Source organism: Cucurbita pepo, chromosome 19 (genome assembly GCF_057944985.1).
Source record: "Cucurbita pepo subsp. pepo isolate OVF chromosome 19, ASM5794498v1, whole genome shotgun sequence".
In the NCBI taxonomy this organism is placed as follows: domain Eukaryota; kingdom Viridiplantae; phylum Streptophyta; class Magnoliopsida; order Cucurbitales; family Cucurbitaceae; genus Cucurbita; species Cucurbita pepo.
Window position 1 is genome coordinate 8,126,751 of NC_141816.1, and position 26,291 is coordinate 8,153,041.

The window sequence follows — 26,291 nt, forward strand, 5'->3', positions numbered from 1 at the left end:
TACCGCTCGGTGTCTGTTTCTGATAACATTTGTAACAACTCAACCCTACTGCTAATAGATATTGTCCACTTTAGCCTATTACGTACTGCCGTCAACCTCACGATTTTGAAATGCGTATGTTAAGAAGAGGTTTCCACACCCTTATAAGGAATGATTTGTTTCCCTCTCCAATTGATGTGGGATCTCACAATCCACCCCCTAGGGGGTCCAACGTCCTCGTTGGTCATACCGCTCGGTGTCTGTTTCTGATAACATTTGTAACAACTCAACCCTACTGCTAGTAGATATTGTCCACTTTAGCCTATTACGTACTGCCGTCAACCTCACGATTTTGAAATGCGTATGTTAAGGAGAGGTTTCCACACCCTTATAAGAAATGATTTGTTTCCTTCTCCAACTAACGTGGGATCTCACAATGCACCCCTTGAGTGCCCAACGTCCTTGTTGACATACCGCTCGATATCTGTTTCTGATAACATTTGTAACAACTCAATCCTACTGCTAGTAAATATTATCCACTTTAACCCATTACGTACCGCCGTCAACCTCATGATTTTGAAATGCGTCTATTGGAGAGAGATTTCCATACCCTTATAAAAAATGATTTGTTTCCTCTGTCTAACGGATCTCACAGTAACTCTCAACCAACTCGAAAAATAGGGTTTACAACAAAATCCAACCGTACATTACTTTTTAAATTGTTATGAAATTTAATAATATTTAACATGTCACGGTTGTTCGTGATGAATTTTGACTTATGAATGTTTAATATTTGAGTCTTACGATATTTTTTATTAAATAGATATGTATTTCGGGGCATAAACAACATCGTTTCATTCAATTAAAATTTTCAAAGATATTTTTTAAAATAATTTTAAAAAATTAATATCCCGACAATCCAACTCAACCTAATTCGAAAATAAAGTGTGTGTGTATATATATGGTAATATTTATAGGTTCATTTTAAAAAATAAAAAATTAATTAGTTAATAAAATATTTTGAATATTGATTGACACGTGGAAATAGGGTAGTAGGAGTTGGCCGCGAAGATATGAGTCCTTTTGTCCGTATATCAGTGTTTTGAAAGTTCAAAAAAAATATAAATTCCGCCACCTCTCTTTCTCTCTCTTCACGCGCCTAGTTTCTCTCTCTCAAAACTCACACCATTTTCACCGCTTCCACTCCGTCGGCAGTTGCAACGGATCCGTATTCAATGCCCTCTCGCTTCAATTTGTCTGGACGGATCCAAAAAACAAAAACTAAAAAACTAAAAGATTCTCTCTCTAAAAAATCCGCAGCATCTTGATCTTGTTTCCATTTTTTTTTTTTCTTACACTTGTTTATGCTCCTGCAACTGAAGGCTACCGATGGATTATTTGCTTGCTTCCTGCATTTTTGATCTCTAGCTTTGCTCTGGTTTTCATGAACGTCTTTGGAGATGGAGATGGAGATGATTCGCCATAAGCGGTACAAGGTTGCCAGTAATGCTGATCGGAGCTCCGGTGAGAGGTTTTCTCCTGTTAACCGTGGTTTACGAGCAGGTTATTTATTTAGTTATTATTATTATTTTTTTTTTTTAAATTTCTTGCTGGTTGAAAAATTGTGTGAAATAGATGGAGAGATGAACTTGTGTGTTTGTTAATGTTTTTTAAGTGATTTACCTGGCCAATCTGGGCTGAAAATTGTTTCGAATTTGTTCACTGCACTGAGTGAAGAGTACTCTTCTGTTTGGTTGCCTAGAAAGAGTTGAAATGAACAGATTAGATTCTACTTGTTTGTACGAATGAGCTTTAGTTGTTAAATTTGGCTCAGTTTCTTCTTTCGACGGGGATTTATTGTTGTAAAGATCGGTATCAGCAATTTGTTTGATGATAAAGATTAGGAATATGACGGAATCTTACTTTTTGGCTGTCGTGGAGTTCATATGATGCAATTTGTTGGTCCTTAGCCTGGTTTCCGCCCGCTGTTCTGTTAAAGCAAATTTTGTAGTTGCTTTATGACTTTCTATAATGGTATGTGTATGATCGGTGCTGTTCATGATTATTTCGTTTTCTTTCGGTTTGGCGTGTTCCAATTATGTTCGTATTTTTCATTTACACGACTTTTCCTTTTCTTTTTCCTTCGTTCTTTCTTCTGTTTTGATACTTCCAGACGCCTGTTTGTTTTTGCTGTATAAATACAATTTTCCAAATATATCTTCTCCTCAATCGTCCGCTTAAATCTCTATGTTCTTCTTAACAACCAACAACTAGACGATAGATCTTGGTTGTTTAATCAACTAAGCGTCTCTGTTATTGAAAATTTCTGCTGTGTTTAACTTTGCTCCGTTATTGAATTCCCACCCTAAAGTTGTAGGATTAAATTTCAGGGAGTAGAAAGAGTGAGAAACAGAGAAACTTACCGACATTGGGCTCTGATTCCGGTTCGAGCAGTAGTGGTGTTACTGAAGATGATCCGGTATGCAAGTTCTATTCATTCCTTCAGCGTACAGTTGTTACATATTATTTATATTCTACATGATTTGCGGATTTTCTAGTTTATTATGATTTTTAGAAAATATCAAAGAGATGTAAAGAATTATGATGCGGAAATGAAATTGTTCTTATAGTTCACACTCGAGCTGGGGCGGAGATCTTTTAAAGATGCGTTTGGAGCTCCAGTGAAGAAATTATTAGCAGATGAAATGTCCAAAGAAACTGAAATGAAAAAGAGGTCGCCAGGCATTATCGCCAAACTGATGGGTCTTGATGGCATGCCGAGGTCTGCTTACAGTCAACAAAAATGTTCATCAGAGGGCTATGCACAGAGGTGTATATCAAAGGAGAAGGTGGGTAGGAGGGGCATTTATTTTGATGGTCAAATGACCAGGAGAAGCTCAAAGGATCAACAAGAATTTAAGGATGTTTTTGAGGTCTTGGAAACTTCAAAGACAGACCAGAGTAGAAACCCAGATCAAGGAACCCCAAAAATTGAGTTGACTGAATCAGAAATGGCATTCATTCGGCAGAAGTTCTTGGATGCTAAGCGCTTATCAACTGATCAGAAGTCACATGACTCGAGGGAATTTCATGATGCACTTGATGCGTTAGAGTCAAACCGAGATCTTCTACTGAAATGTCTACATCAACCAGGCTCACTATTTGCTAGGCATATGCATGATCTGCAAGATGCCGACTCCTATTCTTGTCGTGGTTGCTTAACTGCTATGGAGTCATTGCACAATAAGAAGGGTGACTATCCTGTGCTTCGAGGCAACTCAGAGAGGGGAACTCCGCATAAGAATAGTAGTAAATCACATTACACTCAGCGGGGCGGTCATTCCAGCCACTCGGACAGTTCTTTCTCCGGTCATTCTTCAAAGTCTTCAAAAATTTTGGAAAAGAAAGATGAACTAGAACATCTCCCTACGAGAATTGTTGTTCTCAAACCAAACATAGGCAAAGTGCAGAATGCTAGAAATATTATGTACCATTCTCATTCTTTTCAAGAATGTTCAGATCTTGGGGAGTTTAAAACTGTTGAAAGAACAAACAAGGAATTTAGGGGAAAGAAAAACTCTCTAGACAAGAAAGTTGCATCTAGGCACAATGACAAAGAGTCCAGAGAAATTCTTCATGGGAGAACCCGGCAGATGAGAAAAGGAGTTTGTACGCCCCCAGTGAATTTAACATGCTCCAGTTTTCAAGGATATGCTGGGGACGAGAGTTCTTGTAGCTTGTCTGGAAATGAATCTGCAGAAGAACCAGCGATGAGGTCTGCTGCTTCAAAAAGTTTTGTAAACTTGAATATGGGATATTCAAAATCATCTTCTCGTCATAAAGAATCTTCTATCAGTAGGGAGGCAAAGAAAAGACTCACTGCTAGGTGGAGATCCTCTCGAAACTCTGAGAATAAGGGAGCTATTTGTAGAAGCAGCACCCTGGCTGACATGCTAGCTTCCACTGATAAGGAAGTTACACTTACACAACATTCGGATGCACAACTTACAGAGGGATTCACAGATAAATTCTCTAATGATGAGCAATCTGATAGGGAGGTTGAACCTTTGGGCATAAGCAGCAATGATGGCTGGAAGGATGACTGTAGCCAATTAAGCAGGTCGAAATCTCTTCCATCTTCATCAACTGGATTTGGAAGCCCCAAAACAGTCCACCGATCTAAGGGCACCAACAAGCATCTAATCTCAAAAGAGAGTAAACAGGAAAATAATGAGGCTGTAAAAAGAATTTTTTATCAGAGGGAATGGCCACCATGCCATAAATCACCACCCAGCAAGATAACATCAGAGTGTCAGCTGCCTTCATTCATGGAAAGTGATGACATGTTACTGCAAACTCAAGTAAACCCATATTGCATGAACAATCACTCTCTCGACAATGGTTCATATGAAATGACTGTCACGGAGTTTGGGGCCTCCTGTTCCAATGTCGATGATAGAAGTCCAATATCTCAAAGTATTGAGAATGTTGGAGATGTCTACACAACGATGTTCCCTGAAACACCTGTGTTGGAATTGGAGTCATCGGAGTACATGTCAACAGTTGGAAATTCTTGTGTTGACGACCAAGACAATATAATACAAGAGGTTTGTCTTTACTTCTGTAGCTGTTAATTACATTATGTCATTATTACTTGCTGACTGACCTGCAGTCTCCTCTTTTATGTGATAAAACATCAAATTACAAGTTAATGGCTTCGATATTATATTCTGTTGTGAGGCGGCAGTTGCTCCATTTCCAAATAGTAGGATCTCAGGCTCTTATACTCTGAAGATGGTGAAATAGAATACTTTTATCTAATGTATTTGAATAATATGTTTTTTATGAGATAGCCTATTTGATTGGTTCCTCCCACGTCGAGGATTGTTGGGACTAAGTGCTATATTGGCTAATTTAGAGAATGATCATGAATTTATTAGTAAGAAATACATCTCTATTAGTACGAGGCCTTTTGGGGAAGTACAAAGTATTGCCACGAGAGTTTAAACTCAAAATGGACAATATCATATCATACCATACCATTGTGGAGAGTCGTAATTCCTTACACACCCCATTCGAGCAACCCAATTCTAGATGTGTTTTTTTGAAGCATTTCATCTAGTGTTCCCAGTTTTGAATATTTTATGATCTTTCAGGAAGGGCCATCAGTAGAAAGTCCAGTGCCTTCACACAAATCTGTAGCTGTGCTTGAATCTCCAAGTTCGAAGGAGGCTGATCAACCGAGTCCAGTTTCAGTTCTGGAACCTGCTTTTGGAGATTATCTCTCATCATCTTCTGAATGTTTCGAGAACGTCAGCGCCGACCTCCAAGGTATTTTCTATTTATACCGTATTATCCGTATGTAACTTTTAACGGCGGACATTGCACGTTATTTTTATTTTCCTAATATATTATCGCATCAAAATTTGAGCCAGTTGGGTAAGCGAATAAAATCATTCATTTTTCAATTTTATAATATGATGATATAAATAGGAGTTTCATTTCTGGTTGTCATCTTCCATAAGAACAGTACATATCCTGATAATCTTGATTTCAACAAGAATCTTTCTTTCTCTGCAAATTCTTTGAAACCCTTCTAACTTAATTTCCCCGTCGTGATTCTAGGCCTTCGAATGCAGCTTCAGCTACTCAAATTGGAATCCGAACCATTCACCGAGGGACACATGCTCATATCCAGTGACGAAGATGCAACAGAACCATCTTCTGGGCTACCGGATGATGAGAAGGGTCCGTGCAAAACAAAAGATAACTGGGAGTTCTCTTATTTACTCGACATCTTGACCGATTCTGGCCTCAATGTTGCCAACCCAGGTGCGTTATTAGCTACTATATACTCCTCATCCGATTGCCCTATCAATCCAAAGATTTTCGAGCAGCTTGAGATAAAACAGAGCTGTCCTTCCTCCACGACACGGTCGGAGAGGAGGCTGCTGTTCGACCGCATAAACTCAGGAATCTTGGAGATTGGGCGAGAGTTCAATGACCCCCACCCATGGGTGAGGCCTTCAAAAACTCAGATTGCAACGAAGTGGGGGATGAAAAATGAGCTCCAAAACAGACTCTGTAAGTTTCTTGACATCCAAATAGTTAGATTTGATGTAGTAGAGGAGTCAGATTGGGAGAATTTAGGCGATGAAATTGATGTGATAGGTAAGGAAATTGAAAGGATGATGATAAATGAGGTTTTAGCTGAAGTAGTGAAGGATGTGATATAGAGTTTTTTGTTTTTATGTTTTAAAGGTCATTGGAGGAAGAAACGTGTGGATGAAATGTTGTGTTAGTCAGTTAATCACTCATTTCTTAAGAAGGATTCAATAAAATGAATTGATGACCTTACTTCTCACTCATTTGTTAACAAAAGTGTTCATAAACTCAAGAACAACAAAACCGGAAAAATCGTATCAACTACCATAGAATTATTCGTTTCCTTCTCATACATCTTGCATTTCTCTTTTCTTCTTTCATCCGGTAAAGCAACTAATTCATTTATTGGTCTGTAATCTTGGTCTCTTTTCTTTTCTTTCAATCATTTGATGAGAATAGAATTATACTAACATAGTGTTCCGTTCTTGTTCGTTATTCTCACAGTAAACTCATACGATGTGTCTATTTTCTTTTCTTTCATTTTATTATGCTTTTGAGTCAGGAAAGATATGCAACACATTCAAATCTAAAGGATTGGACTATAAAGTCGAGAATCTTTTCTTCACCTTTGTCCTTCACTCCCAATTTCTCCATTATTGAAGTTATCACACAGGACCATGAACATGATCGACTGTAACAACATTAAAGTAATATTTATAATACAGATGATGAGAGTAGGTACTATCTATGAGATTAACAGATATTTTTGTATAAATATATATATTTTTTTAACGAGAGTACGTACAATTATCGAAATATTTGATATCGAAATAAGTTAAATAGTTTTGTTTAGAATTAATATATACATAAGCTGTGAATTTCAGATTAAGACACTTAGAAAGGGGTTTTTATTATGTGTTGAAAGTAAATGGCCTTCTGAAAAGGGCAATGAATAGATGAAGAAGGTGGGCCCCAAAATAGAGATGATAAGTCCTGATCTCAACGGCTTATGTCAACCCACGTGGACTCCCGTCATCAATTCCAACGGTGGTATTGTTACGTTACGTCGTCGTTCTAACTCCCATTATGTGGGTCTGCCGCCACAGGCGTTTAGACCCAATCCCATCACGACCGTATCCAACGGTCCCATTAAATTAAGTTTTTCATCCACGTGGTCTTGGACAACATAAAGCAAGGTTATTAAATCCTCCGACATTTAATTTTAAGACATAATAAATTAATAAAAAATGACTTTAAACTTTACATATTACTTAAAAATAAATATATATCTTTCAATTTTTAAAAATTTTAATAACATTTTTAAATTTTTAAAAAATTTTAAAATATTTTTAAAAAGTTAACCTTTTGTTTCAAAAATATTTTTACCGACCACAGTTTCAAAACTAAAACTTTCAAAACTATAATTTAAAATAATAATTTTTTTGAACATCTTTTATAAAAGTAAAATTTTTCAATGTTACTTTTAAGATTTCATAGATATTTTTTAAAATGAGTATTAATGGTACGGATATTTTTTAACTTTTTAAAAAAATTGAAAGATATTCATGAATTGTTTTTAAAATTTAAGGGCATTTTTTAAAGATCTACGTTCAAAAATAATATTTTTGAAGTAAAATACTAACAATTTTCATCCGTAAAGATTTTTAAAAATTTAGAAGTATTTTTAAACTCTAATTATCTATTTATATAATAAAATAAAACTTTAAATATTCAAATATATAAATAACATCATTATTACTTTCAAAATTTAAGTATCACATGAAGACTAGAGCATTAAGTTTATTGGAACACTTAATGACAAAAGTCAATGAGTTCACACGAGCTAAACTTAGGTTATCACTTCCTAAATAACACCTTTCTCGAAATCTTCTTTTAATTTAAGTACATCTCAATGGATAAGATATTAATTACTATTCTAAAAGTCGATATTTCAATTATCGACCCGAGCATTGAAAAAAATGTAAATAATTTTTCCAATTATGTGATTTTAGGGTTTATGGAATCTTTAGAGTTCACACTTAGCTTATTTGTTTTCCCGTTAAAGTCCTTTTGAGTTAACGAACAAAATGCTTCAAAGACTTGTAACTTCAAGTCTATTGACTTACTTGAACTTGTTTCGTTAAAAAAATGTCACGTCAATTTTAAAATATTTAGTTTATTAGTGACTTTTGATTCTATATTATTCCATTAACTAAAACGGTTTTTATGTGTGAACGACTTGTGAGACTAAACAGTAAGCTATACAATGAGGCCAAAGGCTAGCTTTTGACTAATTAAACGATAAAGTACTAATAATAATAATAATAATAATAATAAAACTACTAATTTAAGGCTCGTTTTGTAACCATTTTGAAAAAAAATATGTCGTGATTTCATCCATTAGATGCACGTCAATTATTTTCATACTCATACTATAAGTAATCTCATTAAAAATATTAAAACGTGAAATTAGTAGTTTTTTTATGACAAACATTGTTCGTTATCATTTCAAATGAATAAAGGAAAAATCCCGAGACCATAATTTTATCGTGCTACAAATATGTTTTCCATCTCGACAAATATATAATATATATATAAAATAATTGAGTAATAATGTTTTTGTTCTTCCTAAAGAAATTCAAACACAAAATACAAGGAAGAATTTTGGAGCGGGGCCCACAATTGATTCGATTGCACGACCCGCAATTCTAAATTCGAATAGACCGATTAAATTGACTACTTCATAAAAATTTTAAAATTCGGGTAAACTTTAAAAAAATTTAAATATATTTTTAAAGCGTTGAATTTTTTATACGATATTAAGTGAAATATATTAAATATTTTTTAAAAAATTCATCAATTTATGGAAAAAATTAAAAACTCACTTTTTTTTTTGTATTTTAAAATTAATTTTTTAATACAAAAATGAATTTGTATTTTAAAAATTAAAAAAAAAAAAAGGAAGGATTTCACGTGCATATTGTTAGAAACTAGTAATGTAATATATATTATATTATTTATAAAGACTTTTTTGACTTATTTTTATGCTATAAATAAAAAGTATAGATATTAAGTGGATGGGGACACATTATTTGAATAATTCGACCTTATAATAAAATAATTGTTATTGGAATTAATTAAATCATTTATTTTTCTCTTGACTTGACTTTCCTTCCCACTTTTTCTTTATTATCACAAAATATTTATTTATTAAAAAATATATACGTTTACTCTCCAAATTTGTCGTCTCATTTGACTTTTTTTTTTCTTTTTTATAAAAATAATAAAATAAAATAAAATAAAAATCAATCTCAATTGACTTAGTATGTGACTCTCATGACTTTTAAACCGAACAATTCAAGCTCATTACTTCACTTTTTCGACGACGTCGTTTCCACTTTCTTTTATAACGGTTTAATTATTTAATATATTTATATTTTTTTATTTATTGAATAAAATAAATATTTAGTGTAAAAATATTAATATTATTTAATAATTACGTTAAAATTTGATTTTAAATGACTAATTAAAAAATGTATTGAAAAATACAAAAATTAACATTTAAAATATAATTACGAAAATGTAATAAATAATTATAAATAATATAATATATTATATATATATATAGACACATTTATGTACCCTTTAGTGGCGGACAAATCCCGGTGCCCAAACAGAGGCGAAGAGGTTCAGAAATCTCGAATGACGAGACATGGAAAGAAGCTTTTCGGGCTTTGTTCCAAGATGCTCTCGCCTTTGGTCTCTCCTATTTGCTCTAATTCTTCGTCTTCATCCGAAGACGCCTCCGTGATTCCTTGTCAAAGATTTTCGGAATCGATGATTGATCGAAGTTTGCAGTCCGCTGCAGAAATTATCACGAAATGGAGCATCGAGTCGTTAGCTTATGCTGAAGTGGCGTCGATGTTTAACCAAAGCAAGGAGGAAGGTTTGCGATTCATTCGATGTGTGAACGAACTTCAGAAGGTTATGTATCTCTTGGCCTCTGAGAAACTTGAATATTCTCAAAGTTTGATGCAGATTGCTATGAAGCGACTTCAGGTTGAATTTTATCGGATTCTTTCCGTGAAACGCGAACCGTTGGATGTAGAATCGAGTTTAGATCGAGTTCTTGTGGCGGATCTGAGAGCTATAGCTGAGTGTATGATTTCGTCTGGTTATACTAAAGAATGTGCTGAAATATACGGAAATGTTCGCAAATCTGTTGTGGATGAAGCGATATATCGTCTAGGTATTGTTAAAATTTCGTCGCAAATCCGTAAAATGGATTCGGAGGCAGTCGATTTCAGAATCAAGAAGTGGTTAGAATCTGTGAATGCTGCTGTTACAACGATTTTCAATGCGGAACGAGAATTGTGCGATTTCGTATTCGCAATTTCTGAATCCGTTAGCGAATCTTGTTTCACTAAAGCGTGCAAAGATGGTGCTATGCTTCTATTTGCATTTCCGGAAGTCATCTTGAAGAGCAAGAAATCGCAAAAGAATGTGTTCTACTTACTCGATATGTTCACTGCTATAATCGAGAACTGGCAGAGGATCGAATCGATCTTTTCGTTTGAATCTACTGAAGTAATTCGATCACAAGCCATCGCCTCGCTCAGCGTTCTTACTGGATCAATTTCCACAATGCTCTCAGATTACGAATCGTTCGTACAAAATGACTCCTCCAATTCGCTTTCTGTCGACGGAGGAATACACACCTTAGCTCTCCAATCGATGGACTGCCTCTCTCTCCTAGCCGAGTACCGAGAGATTCTCAACATAATTTTCTCTTGGTGGCCGCCGCCGTGGAAATCGTCTCTTCCAGCCGATTCTTGTTCCAATACTCCAGATTCCGACGGTTCTCCAGTTTCATTAGTCTCTTCATACATGGAGCGGATAATCTTCATCCTCCTCTGTAAGCTCGACAGCAAAGCAAGGCAGTGCGACGACATTTCGCTCTCATACCTCTTCTTAGCCAACAATATCCGATTCATCGTTTGGCAAGTCCAAAGCTCCAAGCTCCATCATCTTCTCGGAGACGAATGGATCGCGAAGCACAAAGCGAAAGGAAAACAGTACATCGACAACTACGAGCGCTTGGCATGGGGAAAGGTAATCTCGACGCTGCCGGAAAATCCGATGGCCGCTCTTACAACGGCGGAAGTGGCGGAGGTTTACGATAATTTCAGTTCCACTTTCAAAGAAGCATACCGGAAACAGAGATCAAGCATCATACCGGACCCGAAGCTTCGATTCGAAATCTTGGCGATAGCGAAAAGCTGGTTGCCGATGTACCGAGAATTCTACCATGCGCACAGATTTCCGGTGGGGCAGGAGGTAATTGCTAGATTGACCCCTGAGGATGTAGATAATTACTTATCGTACCTTTTTTTTCCACAGACTGAACCAAATTCATTGCCCAACAAACATAATCTAGACGGCTGATGGCTGATGGCTGATGGCTGATAGCTGATAGCTGATAGCCATACCATACTCATTATTTTAACCTTTTTCATTTTTTTTCTCAACTTTCCATCATGAACATTGAACCATCCACAACTAATATTACTCACTAATGCTTGATTGACTACTTTTTCATTTTGAGATGCCAAAATGTTGTTTACACTTATACAAAGGATTTGTCATGAGGTCATAGGGACAAAAAGAAAAAAAAAACGAACATCCTCTTAGGGCATCAAAGATGCAATTTGCCCGGGTCTGCTTTTTTTTTTGAGATAGCAAGGAGGTAATTTGTTCGCTGAACATTGAGCTAGCCAAATCACACTAATGCAATTCACTCGCCCTACGAGACTACAAAGCAGTTCAAACTCCGAGTTAGATTAGGGTTAGGGCTACTAGGTGAAGCGTCAAGCATAAGGGAGTGTGTCAAATTGTGGTTTTCTATCATGAACGTAATAGTCAAGCTTTTAAACTAGTCATAATTCGATTCGACGCTTCCGATGAACGAGCTTTTAAACCACAATTCGACGCGTCGAGCTTTTAAACTTTTAAACTCCAAGCACTAGTCGAGTGTCTAGTATAAAATGAAGATAAAGTTAAGCTAGATTTGAACAACTTGATCATTAGGAGAGATATAAATGCTCGACTATTAGATTAATGCTTAGTTTAAAAGCTCGTTCTAGGAGGAGAGTAGCATTTATTTTATCAACTATTATATTAAGTGATAGTGAAAAGAGCGAAGCATCACGATTAGACATGTTTAGACAGAAATATCAATATCAATAAAAATGTTAAAGATCTTGAATTCATAGAGAAACCCTAGAATTTTTTTTATCAATTTTGGCGTTTAGCACCAACATAAAGTGTGACAACACGAATACAACGAGTATAAATAATAACATTAAACCCAACGTTTTTACACGGGAACTAAAAAAAAAAAAAAAAGGACTAAATAGAAATCTCAAAACATCAAAGGACTGGAATAAAAAAAAGAAAATCCATACAAGTTCAGGGACCTATAACTAAATTTAGAGGATTTCAATAATGTACTAAGGTACCAGTGGCAGATCACAGGGCCTAGGGATGTTTTGGCAACCAGTACAATGTTGGAGTATCTGTTTCAGAGCATCGGTGGGAGGTTCCACAGTCCAAGCAGAGTAATGATCTGAAGGATGAAACATGCTTTGTCCGGCGGTGGCAGCCAGCAGCCCACTTTGAGTGCCACTTACAAATAAATCTCCCTCAGACCATATGCACCCACTTGACGGCTCTTCCTTGTCTGTTGCCTGAACACACATATCAGACATATAAACCATGATTCCAGGTCAGTACAGTTCGTTTCCTTGGTTTCTTTCAACTTGTAAAGGTTGTTTCGGTAAGATTCCAGGTTGGTTTGAGAGGAAAACAAAATATTCTTTATAAATCTCTGGAAACCTCTCCCTAGTAGACGCGTTTTAAAACTATGAAGTGACAGCGATACGTAATGAGCGAAAGGGGACAACATCTCTAGCAGTGGGCTTGGGCAGTTACAGTTTCGTTCGACATAAATTATTTGCATTTTGGTTTTGAGTGTGTTTTGAAAAGGAATATTCAAGTAATAATAAGATGCACATGCAAACAGAGACAACGAGCACGGACAGACAGGAAATAGACGACAGAAAGACGATAATCGTAGAATGAAAGTTAGGGGAGCCGGGTCAGATATTGTCGTTCGGGAGGCAGGCCAATGACCCAATAGGTATTTTGCTTAGCGAAAGGGGACAACATCTCTAGCAGTGGGCTTGGGCGGTTACAGTTTCGTTTGACATAAATTATTGGCATTTTGGTTTTGAGTGTGTTTTGAAAAGGAATATTCAGGTAATAAGATACACACACAAACAGAGACAACGAGCACGGACAGACAGGAAATAGACAGACAGAAAGACGATAATCGTAGAATGAAAGTTAGGGGAGCCGGGTCAGATATTGTCGTTTGGGAGGCAGGCCAATGACCCAATAGGTATTTTGCTTAACATATTACTACAATGTATAAAGAACGCCAACCCGAGCATGCTCAACTGGTCAAGGCCAACCCGACCATAATCTTGATCCACATAGTACAGTTGCATGTAAGACGATCGAATGTAACATAGACGATGGATGAAATAACTATTTTTATCATGGGACATAGAATATTCTAACGACTAGGCTCGTGTAAAATCAATGCACGGATAGTCGTAGACGAACACATGGGCAAAATTCATCATGGATAAGAAGGAACATCACTTTAGAAGCTAAGGGCTTAGAAGCATAAAAATGTAAGATCCCACAAATTGAGAGATAGATTTACGTTCCCTAATCTAATCTTATCACGTGTCGATTTGACTAGCAACACGAAAATGTAACCTCTCAAGTTCCCTAATCTAATCTTATCACGTGTCGATTTGACTAGCAACACGAAAACAAATAGATTTACCTTCTCAGTTAGATATTTGAACGCCACCTTTTTCTGACCCGCTTCGTATATGTTGCACTGAGAGTGTATCTGATTCAAATGGAAAAGAAGGTTAATCTTTGGAGTAGTTTGAACTAAAATGTATTTGGAAAAGATGAGATGTGTAAAGACCTGTGATTCTACACTAGCACAGACAGCATAGATCCCCCAGTTTCTGGTGTAATTATTGTAAAGATGTACTTTACCATATCGAACACGTGGATGTCGTTGACGTGTACCATCGAAAAAACAGTGGTGGATAGTTACACGGATACATCGGTCGCCAACGTGAGAGGGATCGGCTCCAATTAGCATTGTTTTGTCGTGTCGTGAGAAGCGACACCTACAAATACACGATGGACAAAGAAATCGAGCACAATATCAGATTGTTTGAGCATTAAGGAAGATCTTAGATGAAGCTTTGTCTCACCTAGAAATAGTGATATCTGTACTTCCCCGGGTGATATCAATCAACCCGTCGTCGTAGTCTTGGAGGCTGCATCGGTCTATCCATATGTGGCGGGAATTCGGTTTAATTTGAATTCCATCAATATCATGACCTCTACCACCTTCAAACTCCAAATTGCAAATAATCACATGCTCACATTCCTTCAGCCTCAATCCCTTTCCTGTAAGCTTTATCCTTTGACCACGACCATCTACAGTCTTAAAAGATGACACGTTCAAATACGAAGACAAGTGAATTGTGCCCGAAACTTCGAAGATAATCCAAAGAGGCTCTTTCATACGACATCCGAACCTAAGTGATCCCGGACCATCGTCTACAACAAACAGAAAATACAGGTTTAGAGACTCCTCAATGAAATATTGTATAGGGAATAAAGAAGCATTGTTAAATTCCTTCAATACGACTCAATAAGGTACAGAACCCAACTCACTGAACAAAACATACAAAAAAAAAAAAAAAAAAAAAAACGGAAAGGAAACAAAAACGGTAACAGCTCAAGCCCACCACTAGCAGATATTATCCTCTTTGAGTTTTCCCTTTCGAGATTCCTCTCAAGGTTTCAGAGCGAGTCTGCTAGAAAGAAGTTTTCACACCCTTATAAAGAATACTTCGTTCCCAACCGATGTGGGATTTCACAATCCACCTTCCTTCGGGACACAGCGTCCTTGCTGACACTCATTCCCCTCTCCAATCGATGTGGATCTCACAATCCACTCCCTTCGAGGTCCAGCATCCTCATAGGCTCTCGTTCCTCTCTCCAATTGATATGGGATCTCACGTAAACATAAGCAGAAACAAACAAACCAATTCCTATCAAAATGAAAAGCAGCAAGCTCCACTAGATACACTAAGGCGCTTTACCCCTCTTGTGGCACTTGAGCTAGAAGCTTTAAGTTTACTACAGCTCAATCATATTAATCAATCATACAATCAATCAAAGTAAATGCATCCAAAGGGATTGATTAACAAAACTCTTGTTTCCATCAGTTTCCAAACTTCTCCACATCAAGAACAAGCAAACAAATCATGACCATTCTAACTCAAATTAAGAACAAAACATCTCAATTCCTGAATCAAAACACTCCACAACAGAGCAGCCGAATTCAATAAAAAACAGGATAAATAAAACATCACCTTCCAAATTAGTAACGCAATAAACAGAACCATGAAGACCACCAATGGCAGCGCGGCCAAATCCCTCAGCCTGACCGGCAAGGGCACGAAGACTCGAATCAACGAGGGCATAGGGCAAGGACTCCATCTTGGCAGTCGAGGTCGAAATTGGAGGAGCTGATCCAGATGGGGTATATTTATTGGAGGGAGAATGAGCGTTAGTAGATGGAGAGGAATTTACCCCATGGTTGAAATGCTTGCGGGGGCCATGGGCGTTTCCCATTAACAGAAGGCGTTTGAAACTTAAATTGGGTGTGGATATGGCAGAACGGAAATGGATTGATAGCTATGTATCGAAGAAGGTGGCCTGTAAGAATGGTAATGGTGGAAGGCTCATGTCGGCTGTGGGGTAGGGCTTCCACCCCGTTCTTCTCTCTGCAAAATGGTCTTCGTCTTCTACCTTGCGTGGAATCAAATTTGATTCCCATTCGAATCGTTCATTCCAAGGCCGCTAAGAAATTGACTTCTGTAAATTGTGCAAAATGTCCATTTCTGTAAATTCACAATTTATATATATATATATATATATATTGTTTGTTATTATTTTAAAAAATAGTGGATATACATTTTATTTTTTAATATATAGAAATTGAAATATATGGTTGTAAATTATTATTTTTGATAAAGTCATTTTACCTACCTAATAAATAAAATATAAAATTAATTTATATCTAAATTATAATACAAAATTTGATAATATAATTTTTAAATTTTTTAAAAAATAAGACATTAAATCGAGTAAAATCCACGGAAATTAACTTGAAGATAAAAAGTTTCTTTAAAGTCGGACATATTGAAAGATTGGGCGGGAACAGGGATTGACAGGGACCGGAGAAGTCTCATTATTTAAGTAAGACCAAAATTATAGTCGGAAATTATTTATTTTGCATGGACATGAAGGTGACATTACAAGAAGCAATGCAAATAAAGATTTAAGTATCAAATAAAGAAAAGAATTGAGTGGCAACAAAATATCACTTCACATTGGAAAGTGATTTGAAATTTTTTATTTTAGGTCTTATTATTTTCTCCTATTTGTATTTAATAGCCTTTATTAATAATTTGTAGTTAGTAGTTAGAACTACATTATAACTGGATTATCTTTTTTGGTCTATTTAGAAGCATGTAATACTCAATTTTAAAATAATGGTGGAATACAAAAACCTTGTGGTTGAAACCCTTTGCATGTTATGTTTCTTGTTAAAATCGATTCATTGGATTACCCATGATCAAGCTAATTCTGGAGTGAGTCGTCTTCTAATCTAAAAGTGACCATCATAGATTCCAAGTTCGATCTAAGAGTCATTTATCTTCTAATCAGCTCTTGATTGGAATCAATATGTTTAGCTTTCTTTGTGAACGTTTGCAAGGATTTTAGAAATACCTCTAGCTTTGCAAAATCTAGCATTTTTAGCGCTTATCAAAATCTCATAGTTAACTTGTAAGAAACTCTGTTTGAACCATAAGAATTGTTATGATCAAAACCTTTAAAGTATAAAATTGTTGCAATTTTGAATATTTTGACCTAAATAAATAAAAATATATGTAAAAATTGAATTTGATTATAATAATCCTATCGTTGAGCCGGTAATTCTTTTATTTTTACCATATTTAAAAAATTTAATTGCAACAATTTCACAAGTTTGGAGGGACTCGATGATCAATTTAAAAAATTCAATGGTGTCATTGTAACAACTTTTATAGTTTAGATATGGTTAAATCTGTAATTGTAACAATCTAAGTCTACTGCTAACAAATATTATTTAAGTGTAAGGCTAAAACAAAAAGTCGGTTAAAGTCAAAGGGTAAAATAAGCATTTTACCCCCTCAGTCCATTATAGGGGTCTTGAGGATTCTCCACACACTACCTGCAAAAGATAAAAGTGTAAGAAAGAAGATTGAGAGAAAACTTGAGAGAGAAAAGTGAATCGCCGGAGAATCACCAACGAAATTCATCCTCTACCGAGACTTACACTCTAGAGTTTCTTCTTGGAGAGAAGAAAGATTCGTTTTGTCGAGGTTCCTCCTTTTCGTCAAGATTCGAGAGAAATCCGCAAGGTAAGATCTCGAACGTTACTCTTCAAATTTGAGATCTTCATTTGGGAATAGAGTGTTAAAGTTTACTACCTTCATCTAGGGAAGTTCCGCCACTGATTTTGTGAGGAGATCGGACGAAACGTCAAGATTTGAGAACCTTTCATAGAACGGTAAGGATGTTATCGGACTTCTTTCCGACACTCATAACTCGTCGTATGATTAAGTTAAAATCAAGAAAAAAATATTGGCACGTAGGTTGAAGTATGATCTAAAACTTTGTTGAAGAAGTCATTACGTTTTGGACATAGATAGAGAGATAGAAAAATGAGAAGAACGTCGAAAAACTAATTGGAAACTTTGTTTTTCTGCAAGGAGGAAGAGAAGTCGACGACACGCCATGTGTCAACCAGCAAGAGGACTGCGTGCGCCAACGATCACTGGAGATGCGTCGAACGCCACCTGGGAAGATGCGGCTCCAGCCTTCCAGCGACATGCGTCCCCGGCCACGCAACCCGACCCACGTCCCTCGGCTGACCCGGTACCCGCGCGGCGAAACGAACCGCCACAACCTGCGGTCCACCCAAACCGAACTGACGACCCGCAGCTGTAGAAAATCTTTGGCGCGTGACACTCGCGCGTGGAACCTACGAGTGATTTCGTCTCGGCACGTTGCTGGCGCGTGGAAGCACGTGTAAGCCTGTTTTCGTCCCGTTCGACTTCTGTTTTCCCTATTTTCCTCCCGATTCCAATCCTAACCCTATTAAATGAAATAGGACTTAATTGAGGAAAAATCACTACCTTTCGATACGCCAATTGTGTGGAAACGCTGCGTAAGGGCACGCATCATCCAAGTCAGTCACCACACGAAACTTTAGGAAGAAATACTTGTAGGAGTCGCTTGGAATGCATGCATGCTAGTTTAATTATCTTAGGTCGTAGCTTTCCGTGATTGAATGTAGGTATTTGATTGTTAAAAGTAAGATGTATTGTGTGAAATATTATGAGAATTATTTGAGTATTGCTGTTATACTTTAAGCTTCCGCTATATATATGTTCAATTCATGCTGAAAGGAGGATGGGAACTTGTGAATTCTACGCTCCGAGAGTTGATGGATGTTATCGCCCCGTTGAGCATGTATGTTTACTTTGCACGAATTTTGTATAATGATGATGGATGGTAGTTGTGTACACTCCGTTAATTTTCATGACCCACAGGATTGATAAAGTCTGGGGATATGTGGTTAAAGTGACCAGTAAGTGTAGACCCAACCTTTCCCTAGGAGCTTAAGAAACTACCACGACATATAAACCACCTCTAGAGTACCCTTAGGCTACTTGTGTGTGGATGGTGTCATAACTTCATAGGGGACCAGCGGGTTCCTGATCAGGACTCGACTGCTCGACAGCCGTTTTAGCATGGGGAACGGGATACCCACGTCGTAATTGACCATTTAGCTAGATGGGATAGGGAGGTAGCCCTCCCAAATACAAGGGGGATTACCATGGGACTAGGGGATTGCAACTCACTTCCTAGGTAAGACCTAGGTAATCTCATAGCCATGCCGAGGTAGCCACTCGCAGGGCACCAGTCCAACACAGGTTAGCATAAGAGGAACTCTACGGGTATAAATGAAAAGACTAAGAACCAAAGAAGCCCCGAGGGACAAGTCCCAAGGGGGAAGCCCTAATGAGCTAAGACCAGAACCAGATGTTCTAGAGCCAAAGGAAGGCCCGTGGTTGTTTGTTAAGTTTAGGGTGCGATAAGAGCTTACAAGTAGGTGGCTTACTGAGTATAATTTTATACTCATTCTTGCTATACCTTTCTTTTTCAGGTACGTGAGGCGTCGGGTCAAGAGTGGGCGCGTTGAACGATGTGGATTGTCACAAAGGAAGCGTGTCCCGGGGCGTCAGTCTAGTTTTACTAATTAGTACACTTTGTCTTTCATGTTTTCTTTCCTTGTAATCTTCTTTGTATCGAAACGTTTTCCTTACGAAATAAATGATTCATGAAATAATGTTTCCATTTGAAACTCTTGCTTGCACACTACACGTCATAGTCATTGTTAGTCACGACTCGAGGTTAAATTTCTTTTGGGGTTGTGACAAATTTGGTATCAGAGCACCAAGACATAGGTCCTATAGACACTTAAGGTTAGAGAGTCGTATCCTCTTTGACGCGCCCATCAATCACGTGCCGCTCGCGACCAGACAGTCTCACGAATTTTAATTGCGAAATTAAGAGCTAAGTTGTTAAGTAGAGAATTTTTTATGACTGTTTTCTTGTGTTGTACTGCACATCTCCTAGAGGTTGAGCCTTGAATGAATTGTAACCGCAAATTTTCTAATGTGGTAGCTAAATAACACCAAAAAGATGTAGAACCTATCTTAGTCCTGGACCTAGAAGGGAAAGAAGAAGAGTCGCTCAGGACACTGATGTCCCGTCACCTGAGGTAGAACAACCTGTATCTGAACCTCAAGAGGAGGTTGATGAAATGTCCCAATGGTTCGAGTGTCCTATACCACGGGCACCAAGGTCAGGAATGAGTCAAAAGAGAGCAATGACTCAAGACTTACCCGACGCAGACTCTACTGCTCCGCCTCCTAAGGCGGTCCCACCAGTGCCCACCAATAATGTAGAGGTTCCACCTAGTCAGCTAACAACTAACCTCACTACAGATGTACTACACGCATTCATATTAACCTCTATGGAAAACTAGACTCAGATGATGCTGACACTGGTCACTAATCAGGCAACAATGCAACAGACAACATTGAAACAGACAGCAATACAACAAGCAGCAATGCAACAGACAGCATTGCTAGGGACCAAAGACTCTGGGACTATAACTGTAGAGTCTCGTTATCTGAAAGACTTCCAGAGGCAAAACCCGCCTTCCTTTGAAGATGGCAAAATAGATCCCATTGCAGTAGAAAATTGGCTCGAGGCTATGAAAACAGCCTTCTTTTACATGAACTGTCCGCTAGAATATCAGGTTCATTGCGGAACGTATATGTTGAAAGGAGAGGTTCATTTCTGGTGGAAGGTGCTAAAAAAATGATTGCACCGCTTGGAGAGTCTATTTCTTGGTGTCAGTTCAAAGAGGCCTACCTCTGCAAATACTATCCAGTCACTGCTAGAATGAAGCTGCAGGTAGCATTCCATGAACTCAAGTAGGGTGACCAATCTGTGGAGGATTATGATTTGGAATTCAATAGATTGACAAGATTCTCTCTTATATATGTAAGTACGGAAGAGCTTAAGGCTAAACGTTTTATCTCCGGTCTAAGGGAGAACATTAGAGGCTATGTGGCATCTCAGACATCCACAGATTATCAGCAGCCCTCAAGATGGCGACCCTCATTGATGTGCCTCGTACTGAAAACTTACAGTTAGGGTCAGCCTAAAAATCCCATAATGCAATTCAGGGGAAATAGATAAACCGGAACTATTCCAAGACTGGCAGACCACCTTGAGGTGGCACTACCAATCACGGAAGAGCCCCAAACAGAAATCAATGTCCTAAGTGTTAGCGTCTCACCTGGGAGAATGTCGTCTGGGAACTGATGTATGCTATAATTGTGGCCAAATGGGACACTTTGCAGCAAATTGTCCTCAAAAGAGAGATGATAACACTAACTGGCCTGCAATAAGGAATCAAAGGGGCCGGGGTGCCCAATGACACAATCGCACTTTCGAAGGCAGCGGACTAGCGATTGTGCGGCACTCACTTTCCAGCGACAAGTGAGTTAAGCCAATTTGTTCTTGCGTCGCCTACGGCCAAGCGACGTACGGTCGAGCCTCTAGCCTCGGTTTTAAAAGAAGGTTTTAGAAAATGAGGAGAGAGAGATTTTAGAAAGAGACGTTATATAAGCAAGCAAGAGAAAGATAACAACGGCTTAGCATATATAACCTTGGGTAGGGAGAAGTTGACGACTAGTCATATCCCCCTATAGTACATTCTGGGCCATTTTAGTTCTGGCAGGCCTAGACATGATTTTCTTGAGGTGTCATACGCTCTAGAATTACAAAGGGAAAAACACTAGAATGAAAAGACATGACAAGGGTTTGGCTTGTCATGGGCATGCGGCCATGGGCAACAAGCCCTGGACAGGCATGACCGTGACATCCTCCCCCACCTAATTGGTTGACGTCCCTGTCAACCGACTACTTTCATACCTTGCGATGTGGGTGGCGGCGGAGTTCAGATCTTCGGCGCGTTTCCAGCTTGTTTCCTCTGTAGGGAGATTCTTCCATTTGACAAGGAATTCACGAATCGTCCGTACAGGTCTTCCTATCTTCCTAATCCTGTCGGCTAGGATCTCTTCCACTTCCTTTGTTTCTTTTTGTTTCAGATCGATGTTCGGTCTTGTGGTTGCATTTCGATGATCGTCGTCTGGATCAGGGTGATAGGGCTTCAAGTTGCTCACATGAATGACGGGTGGATTTTCATCCATGCGGGTAGTGCAACTCGGTAGGAGGTAGCCCCAATCTTTTTAAGGACTTCAACCGGGCCTTCGTATTTACGAACTAGTCTCTGGTCCTTTCGGCTACGAAATCTGATCTGTTCTGGTCTCAGCTTGATAAGGACTTGATCTCCTGCACGGAAATGAAGGGGGCGACGCTTCTTGTCCGCCCATTTCTTCATATGCTTGGAAGCCTTCTTTAACTATGCCCGGGCTATATCTGTCGTCTGCTTCCATTCTCTTGTAAAGTTGTGAGCTTGAGGGTTTTTTCCTGCATAAGGATGATCAATAATGTGGGGTAAGGCCGGTTGTCGTCCACTTACAATTTCGAAGGGACTCTTCCCTGTAGACGAGCTTGTTTGACAATTGAAGCAGAATTGGGCGACATCTAACAATTGTATCCAGTTCTTTTGAAGAGCGTCGACGAAGTGACGTAAGTATTCTTCGAGCAAGCAGTTGAACCGTTCTGTCTGTCCATCGGTTTGAGGGTGATAACTCGAGGAGATGTTTAAGGTTGTTCCCAAGAAAGCGAATAACTCAGTCCAGAATGTCCCAATGAATCTGCCATCCCTATCACTGATGATGCTCGACGGAATGCCCCATAACTTTACAACGTGTTTGAAAAACAGTTGGGCTGTGAGTTCTGCTGAGCATAATTTGGGAGTGGGGATGAACGTCGCATATTTTGAGAACCGGTCCACAATAACCAAGATGGCGTCATATTCCCCGACCTTTGGGAGGTGTGTTATGAAGTCCAGAGATACACTTTCCCGAGGTCTTGTTGGTATAGGTAGAGGTTCCAAGAGTCCAGAGACTTTGGCTTTCTCGACCTTATCCTGTTGGCAGATGAGGCATGTCTTGGTGTATTGCATGATGTCGTCTCGCATGTTTGGCCAGAAGTACCCCTTCTTTATTAGGGCGTATGTTCTTTGCCACCCCGGGTGTCCGGCCCATAAGGTATCATGACATTCCTGAATGAGCTTCTTCCTCAGTTCCCCCGTTCTTGGGACGTACAATCTGTTTCCTTTGGTTATCAGAAGGTCCCCCTCAACCCAAAACTGCCGTGTCTTTCCAGCCTTAGCTAGTTCGACAACAGCTTTGGCCGATGGGTCTTTGTGTAAATGTTCCTTGATGATGTCGCGCATCGATCCATCGATCTTACTTGAATGAATATGGGCTAACATGCACAGGGCCGCATGTTCGCCCTTCCAACTCAGCGCGTCGGCTGCTTGATTACTCTTCCCCGCTTTGTGTTCGAACTTGAAGTCGAATTCAGCCAACGACTCCTGCCACCGGGCTTGTCTCCAGACTCGAAGGCAATGGACTACAGCCAGCATTTCTTTCTCGGAGACAGTATATCTTCGTTCGGCATCGTTGATCTTTCGACTTTCGTAAGTGATGGGGTGGCCTTCTTGAATAAGGACCCCACCGAGAGCAAAGTCGGAAGCATCGGTTTCTACTTCAAATGGCTTTGTGACGTCAACCAACCCGAGGACAGGACCCCTCGTCATGGTTGTTTTCAGATTTTCAAAGGCCATTTGACAATCATTCGACCACGACCAAGGGTGGTCTTTCTTCAACAGCTCTGTCAATGGGGCGGCTCGTCGTGAAAACCCTTCGACGAACCGCCTATAGTAGTTGGCTAGTCCTAAGAAGAACCTCAACTCAGATACGGAAGTAGGAACCTTCCATTCTTGGATAGCTTTTATCTTGTCGCTATCCATACTGATTTGTCCACATCTGACGACATGTCCAAGGAAGTTGATGCATGTTTGTGCAAATGCACATTTCTCCTTCTTCACATACAGCTGGTTCTGCCGGAGCTTGTCAAACACTAACTTCAAGTGCACTTTGTGTTCCTCGAGGGTTGTGCTGTAAACAACAATGTCGTCGAGGTATACTATGACGAACTGATCCAGGTATTCGTAGAAAACCTGGTTCATCAACGTGCAGAACGTAGCTGGGGCGTTTGTCAAGCCAAAGGGCATTACTAGGAATTGGAAGGCCCCATATCTTGTTACGCACGTCGTCTTGGGTTCGTCCCCTTCGGCAATACGTACTTGATAATATCCTGATCGTAAGTCCAACTTCGTGAAGTACTTGGCCCCGTGAAGTTGGTCGAACAAGTCGGATATTATCGGCAGAGGATATTTGTTGCGTACTGTCACCTTGTTTAAGGCTCTATAGTCTATGCACAGACGCAACGTCCCATCCTTCTTCTTCTGGAATAGTACGGGGGCTCCATAAGGGGCCTTTGCCGGGCGAATGAATCCCGCCTTCAGCAACTCGTCTAGTTGTTTCCTCAATTCGGCTAGCTCGGGCGGAGCCATCCGATATGCGTTCTTTGCTGGCGGCTTAACCCCGGGGAGGAGTTCGATTTCGTGGTCAATGCCTCGACGAGGTGGTAGTGTTTGTGGTAGACTCTCTGGCATGATGTCGGTATAGCTGTCTAGTACTTCCTTGATTTCCTCTGGGACAGTCTCTTCGGTGGTTGCCTCTTCTATCAGTGGTATGGCCATGAATGTAGGTTCCTCTCGATAGAGTCCCCTTTTTAGCTGCATGGCCGAGATCATTCGAAGATTACCTGGTTGCTTGATGCTTGCAGGTATTACTGTGGGGTTACGGTCGGTGATCACCAAGCATTTTGCCAATGGCATTGGGATGATCTTGTGTTCTAGGAGAAACTCCATCCCAAGTACCACGTCGAAGTCGTCCATGCGAACCACGACAAGGTCTAGTTCTCCAGTCCAATTCCCTATTTTGAAGAGGACTCCTTTGGAAACTCCCACAATAGGCAAGGCCTCGGAGTTGACAGCTTTCATTTTCCCCGGGTCCTTTCCTATGGTGAGTCCCAATCTTCTGGCTTCTTGATCAGCAATGAAGTTGTGGGTTGCTCCAGAGTCTATCAAAGTGCTCTTGCTCAATCGAGAGTTTATTGTGGCATCCACAAACATGAGCCCTTTCTCTATTATCTCCCTCGGTTCGACTTTCCGTTGGAGGGCTGACAAGAATTTGAGTGCGCCCATTCGGGGGTTGTCGTGATCTTCCTTCTTGTCTAGCAAAGTCTCGACCCTTGCTTCATTGCTCTCTTGAATGGACACTTGGAGTGCAGTGAGAGAGGCTCGATGAGGACAGTAGGATACCTTGTGGGGCCCTTTGCACAGTATGCATTGCAAAGGCGTCGTTGGGTGGTTCTTTTGGTGGTAAGGCCCTCGAGATGTCCCCGCTTGATTGTTCTGAGGAGGTCTATCCGTCCATCTATTCGATCGGTTGGGGCTTCCATTTCGATGGCCTGGTGGTCTGTATGGTTTGCCCCCGTTGTTTGGGGCTGGTGTCGCTCTTCTTTGGGATCCTGCTTCGTTCCCACAGTCCACAAGTCTCTCGGCGCAGGCCATTGCGGCAGCTAGGGTTTGGACCCTATTCTCATGTATCTTTGTTTTGGCCCACGGCTGTAGGCCATTTATAAAGAAGAACACCTTGTCCTTCTCTGCTATGCCCCTGATATCCAGCATCAGGGTTGAGAACTGTCTGACGTAGTCCCGTATGTTTCCAGTGTGTTTCAGGGCTACTATTTTCTCCATTGCTATGTGTCCCGCATTTTCGGGGAGGAATTGTTCCCTCAATTCCCTCTTGAGGTCCTCCCATGAGTCGATGGTGCACAATCCATCCTCGATGTCTTGCACCTTTGTACGCCACCACAGTTTGGCGTCGTCTACGAGATACATCGCGGCTACAGTCACCTTCTTGTCGTCGGTACAAGCCGTTGTGGCCTTGAAGTACTGTTCGACGTCAAAGATGAAGTTCTCCAACTCTTTGGCGTCCCGATTCCCTTTGAAGGCTCTAGGGTCTGGGAACCTTAGTTTGTTGGATCCTGCATTAGTTTGTCCAGCCGTGACACCTTCTACGGCTTTCATGGTAACTTCAATTCGAGTGCTCATGGCGGCCATCCTTTCTTGGAGGTCGTCGACTGTTGTTCTGAATTCATCAGCCAATCCATTGAACAAACTCATCATTGTGTTTTGTAGTACGTCGAACTCTTCGCCACGTCCCTCTTTGTGTGCGACAGAGCTATCCGGACTATCAGAAGGTTTTGGGCTGCTCGTAGGAGCAACTCTTTCTTCGAGCGAGGTC

The 26,291-nt window shown here is 39.6% G+C and overlaps 3 protein-coding genes across 5 annotated transcripts; 2 read left to right on the forward strand and 1 right to left on the reverse strand.

The window, feature by feature from the left end:
* The first annotated feature begins 1,114 nt into the window (after positions 1-1,114).
* Positions 1,115-6,343, forward strand: LOC111782140 (uncharacterized). 2 transcript variants are annotated; one of them, XM_023662939.2, is made up of 5 exons: positions 1,115-1,542; positions 2,370-2,458; positions 2,610-4,586; positions 5,136-5,310; positions 5,605-6,343. In XM_023662939.2, exons 1-5 carry the CDS (start codon positions 1,440-1,442, stop codon positions 6,213-6,215), a joined length of 2,955 nt encoding a protein of 984 aa, XP_023518707.2. In that variant the 5' UTR covers positions 1,115-1,439; the 3' UTR covers positions 6,216-6,343. The 2 variants fall into 2 exon arrangements, with proteins under 2 accessions (XP_023518707.2, XP_023518708.2); XM_023662940.2 differs by having other exon boundaries at positions 1,115-1,503.
* A 3,365-nt stretch (positions 6,344-9,708) lies between these two features.
* Positions 9,709-11,667, forward strand: LOC111781196 (exocyst complex component EXO70H1). 2 transcript variants are annotated; one of them, XM_023661664.2, is made up of 2 exons: positions 9,709-11,421; positions 11,485-11,667. In XM_023661664.2, exons 1-2 carry the CDS (start codon positions 9,721-9,723, stop codon positions 11,527-11,529), a joined length of 1,746 nt encoding a protein of 581 aa, XP_023517432.2. In that variant the 5' UTR covers positions 9,709-9,720; the 3' UTR covers positions 11,530-11,667. The 2 variants fall into 2 exon arrangements, with proteins under 2 accessions (XP_023517432.2, XP_023517433.2); XM_023661665.2 differs by having other exon boundaries at positions 9,709-11,409.
* Positions 11,668-12,349: 682 nt separating this feature from the next.
* Positions 12,350-16,105, reverse strand: LOC111781987 (putative pectate lyase 4). The gene is made up of 5 exons (XM_023662741.2): positions 15,621-16,105; positions 14,448-14,799; positions 14,150-14,360; positions 14,000-14,068; positions 12,350-12,830 (listed from the first exon to the last, which is right to left on the reverse strand). Exons 1-5 carry the CDS (start codon positions 15,880-15,882, stop codon positions 12,594-12,596), a joined length of 1,131 nt encoding a protein of 376 aa, XP_023518509.2. The 5' UTR covers positions 15,883-16,105; the 3' UTR covers positions 12,350-12,593.
* Between the last annotated feature and the right edge of the window lie 10,186 nt (positions 16,106-26,291).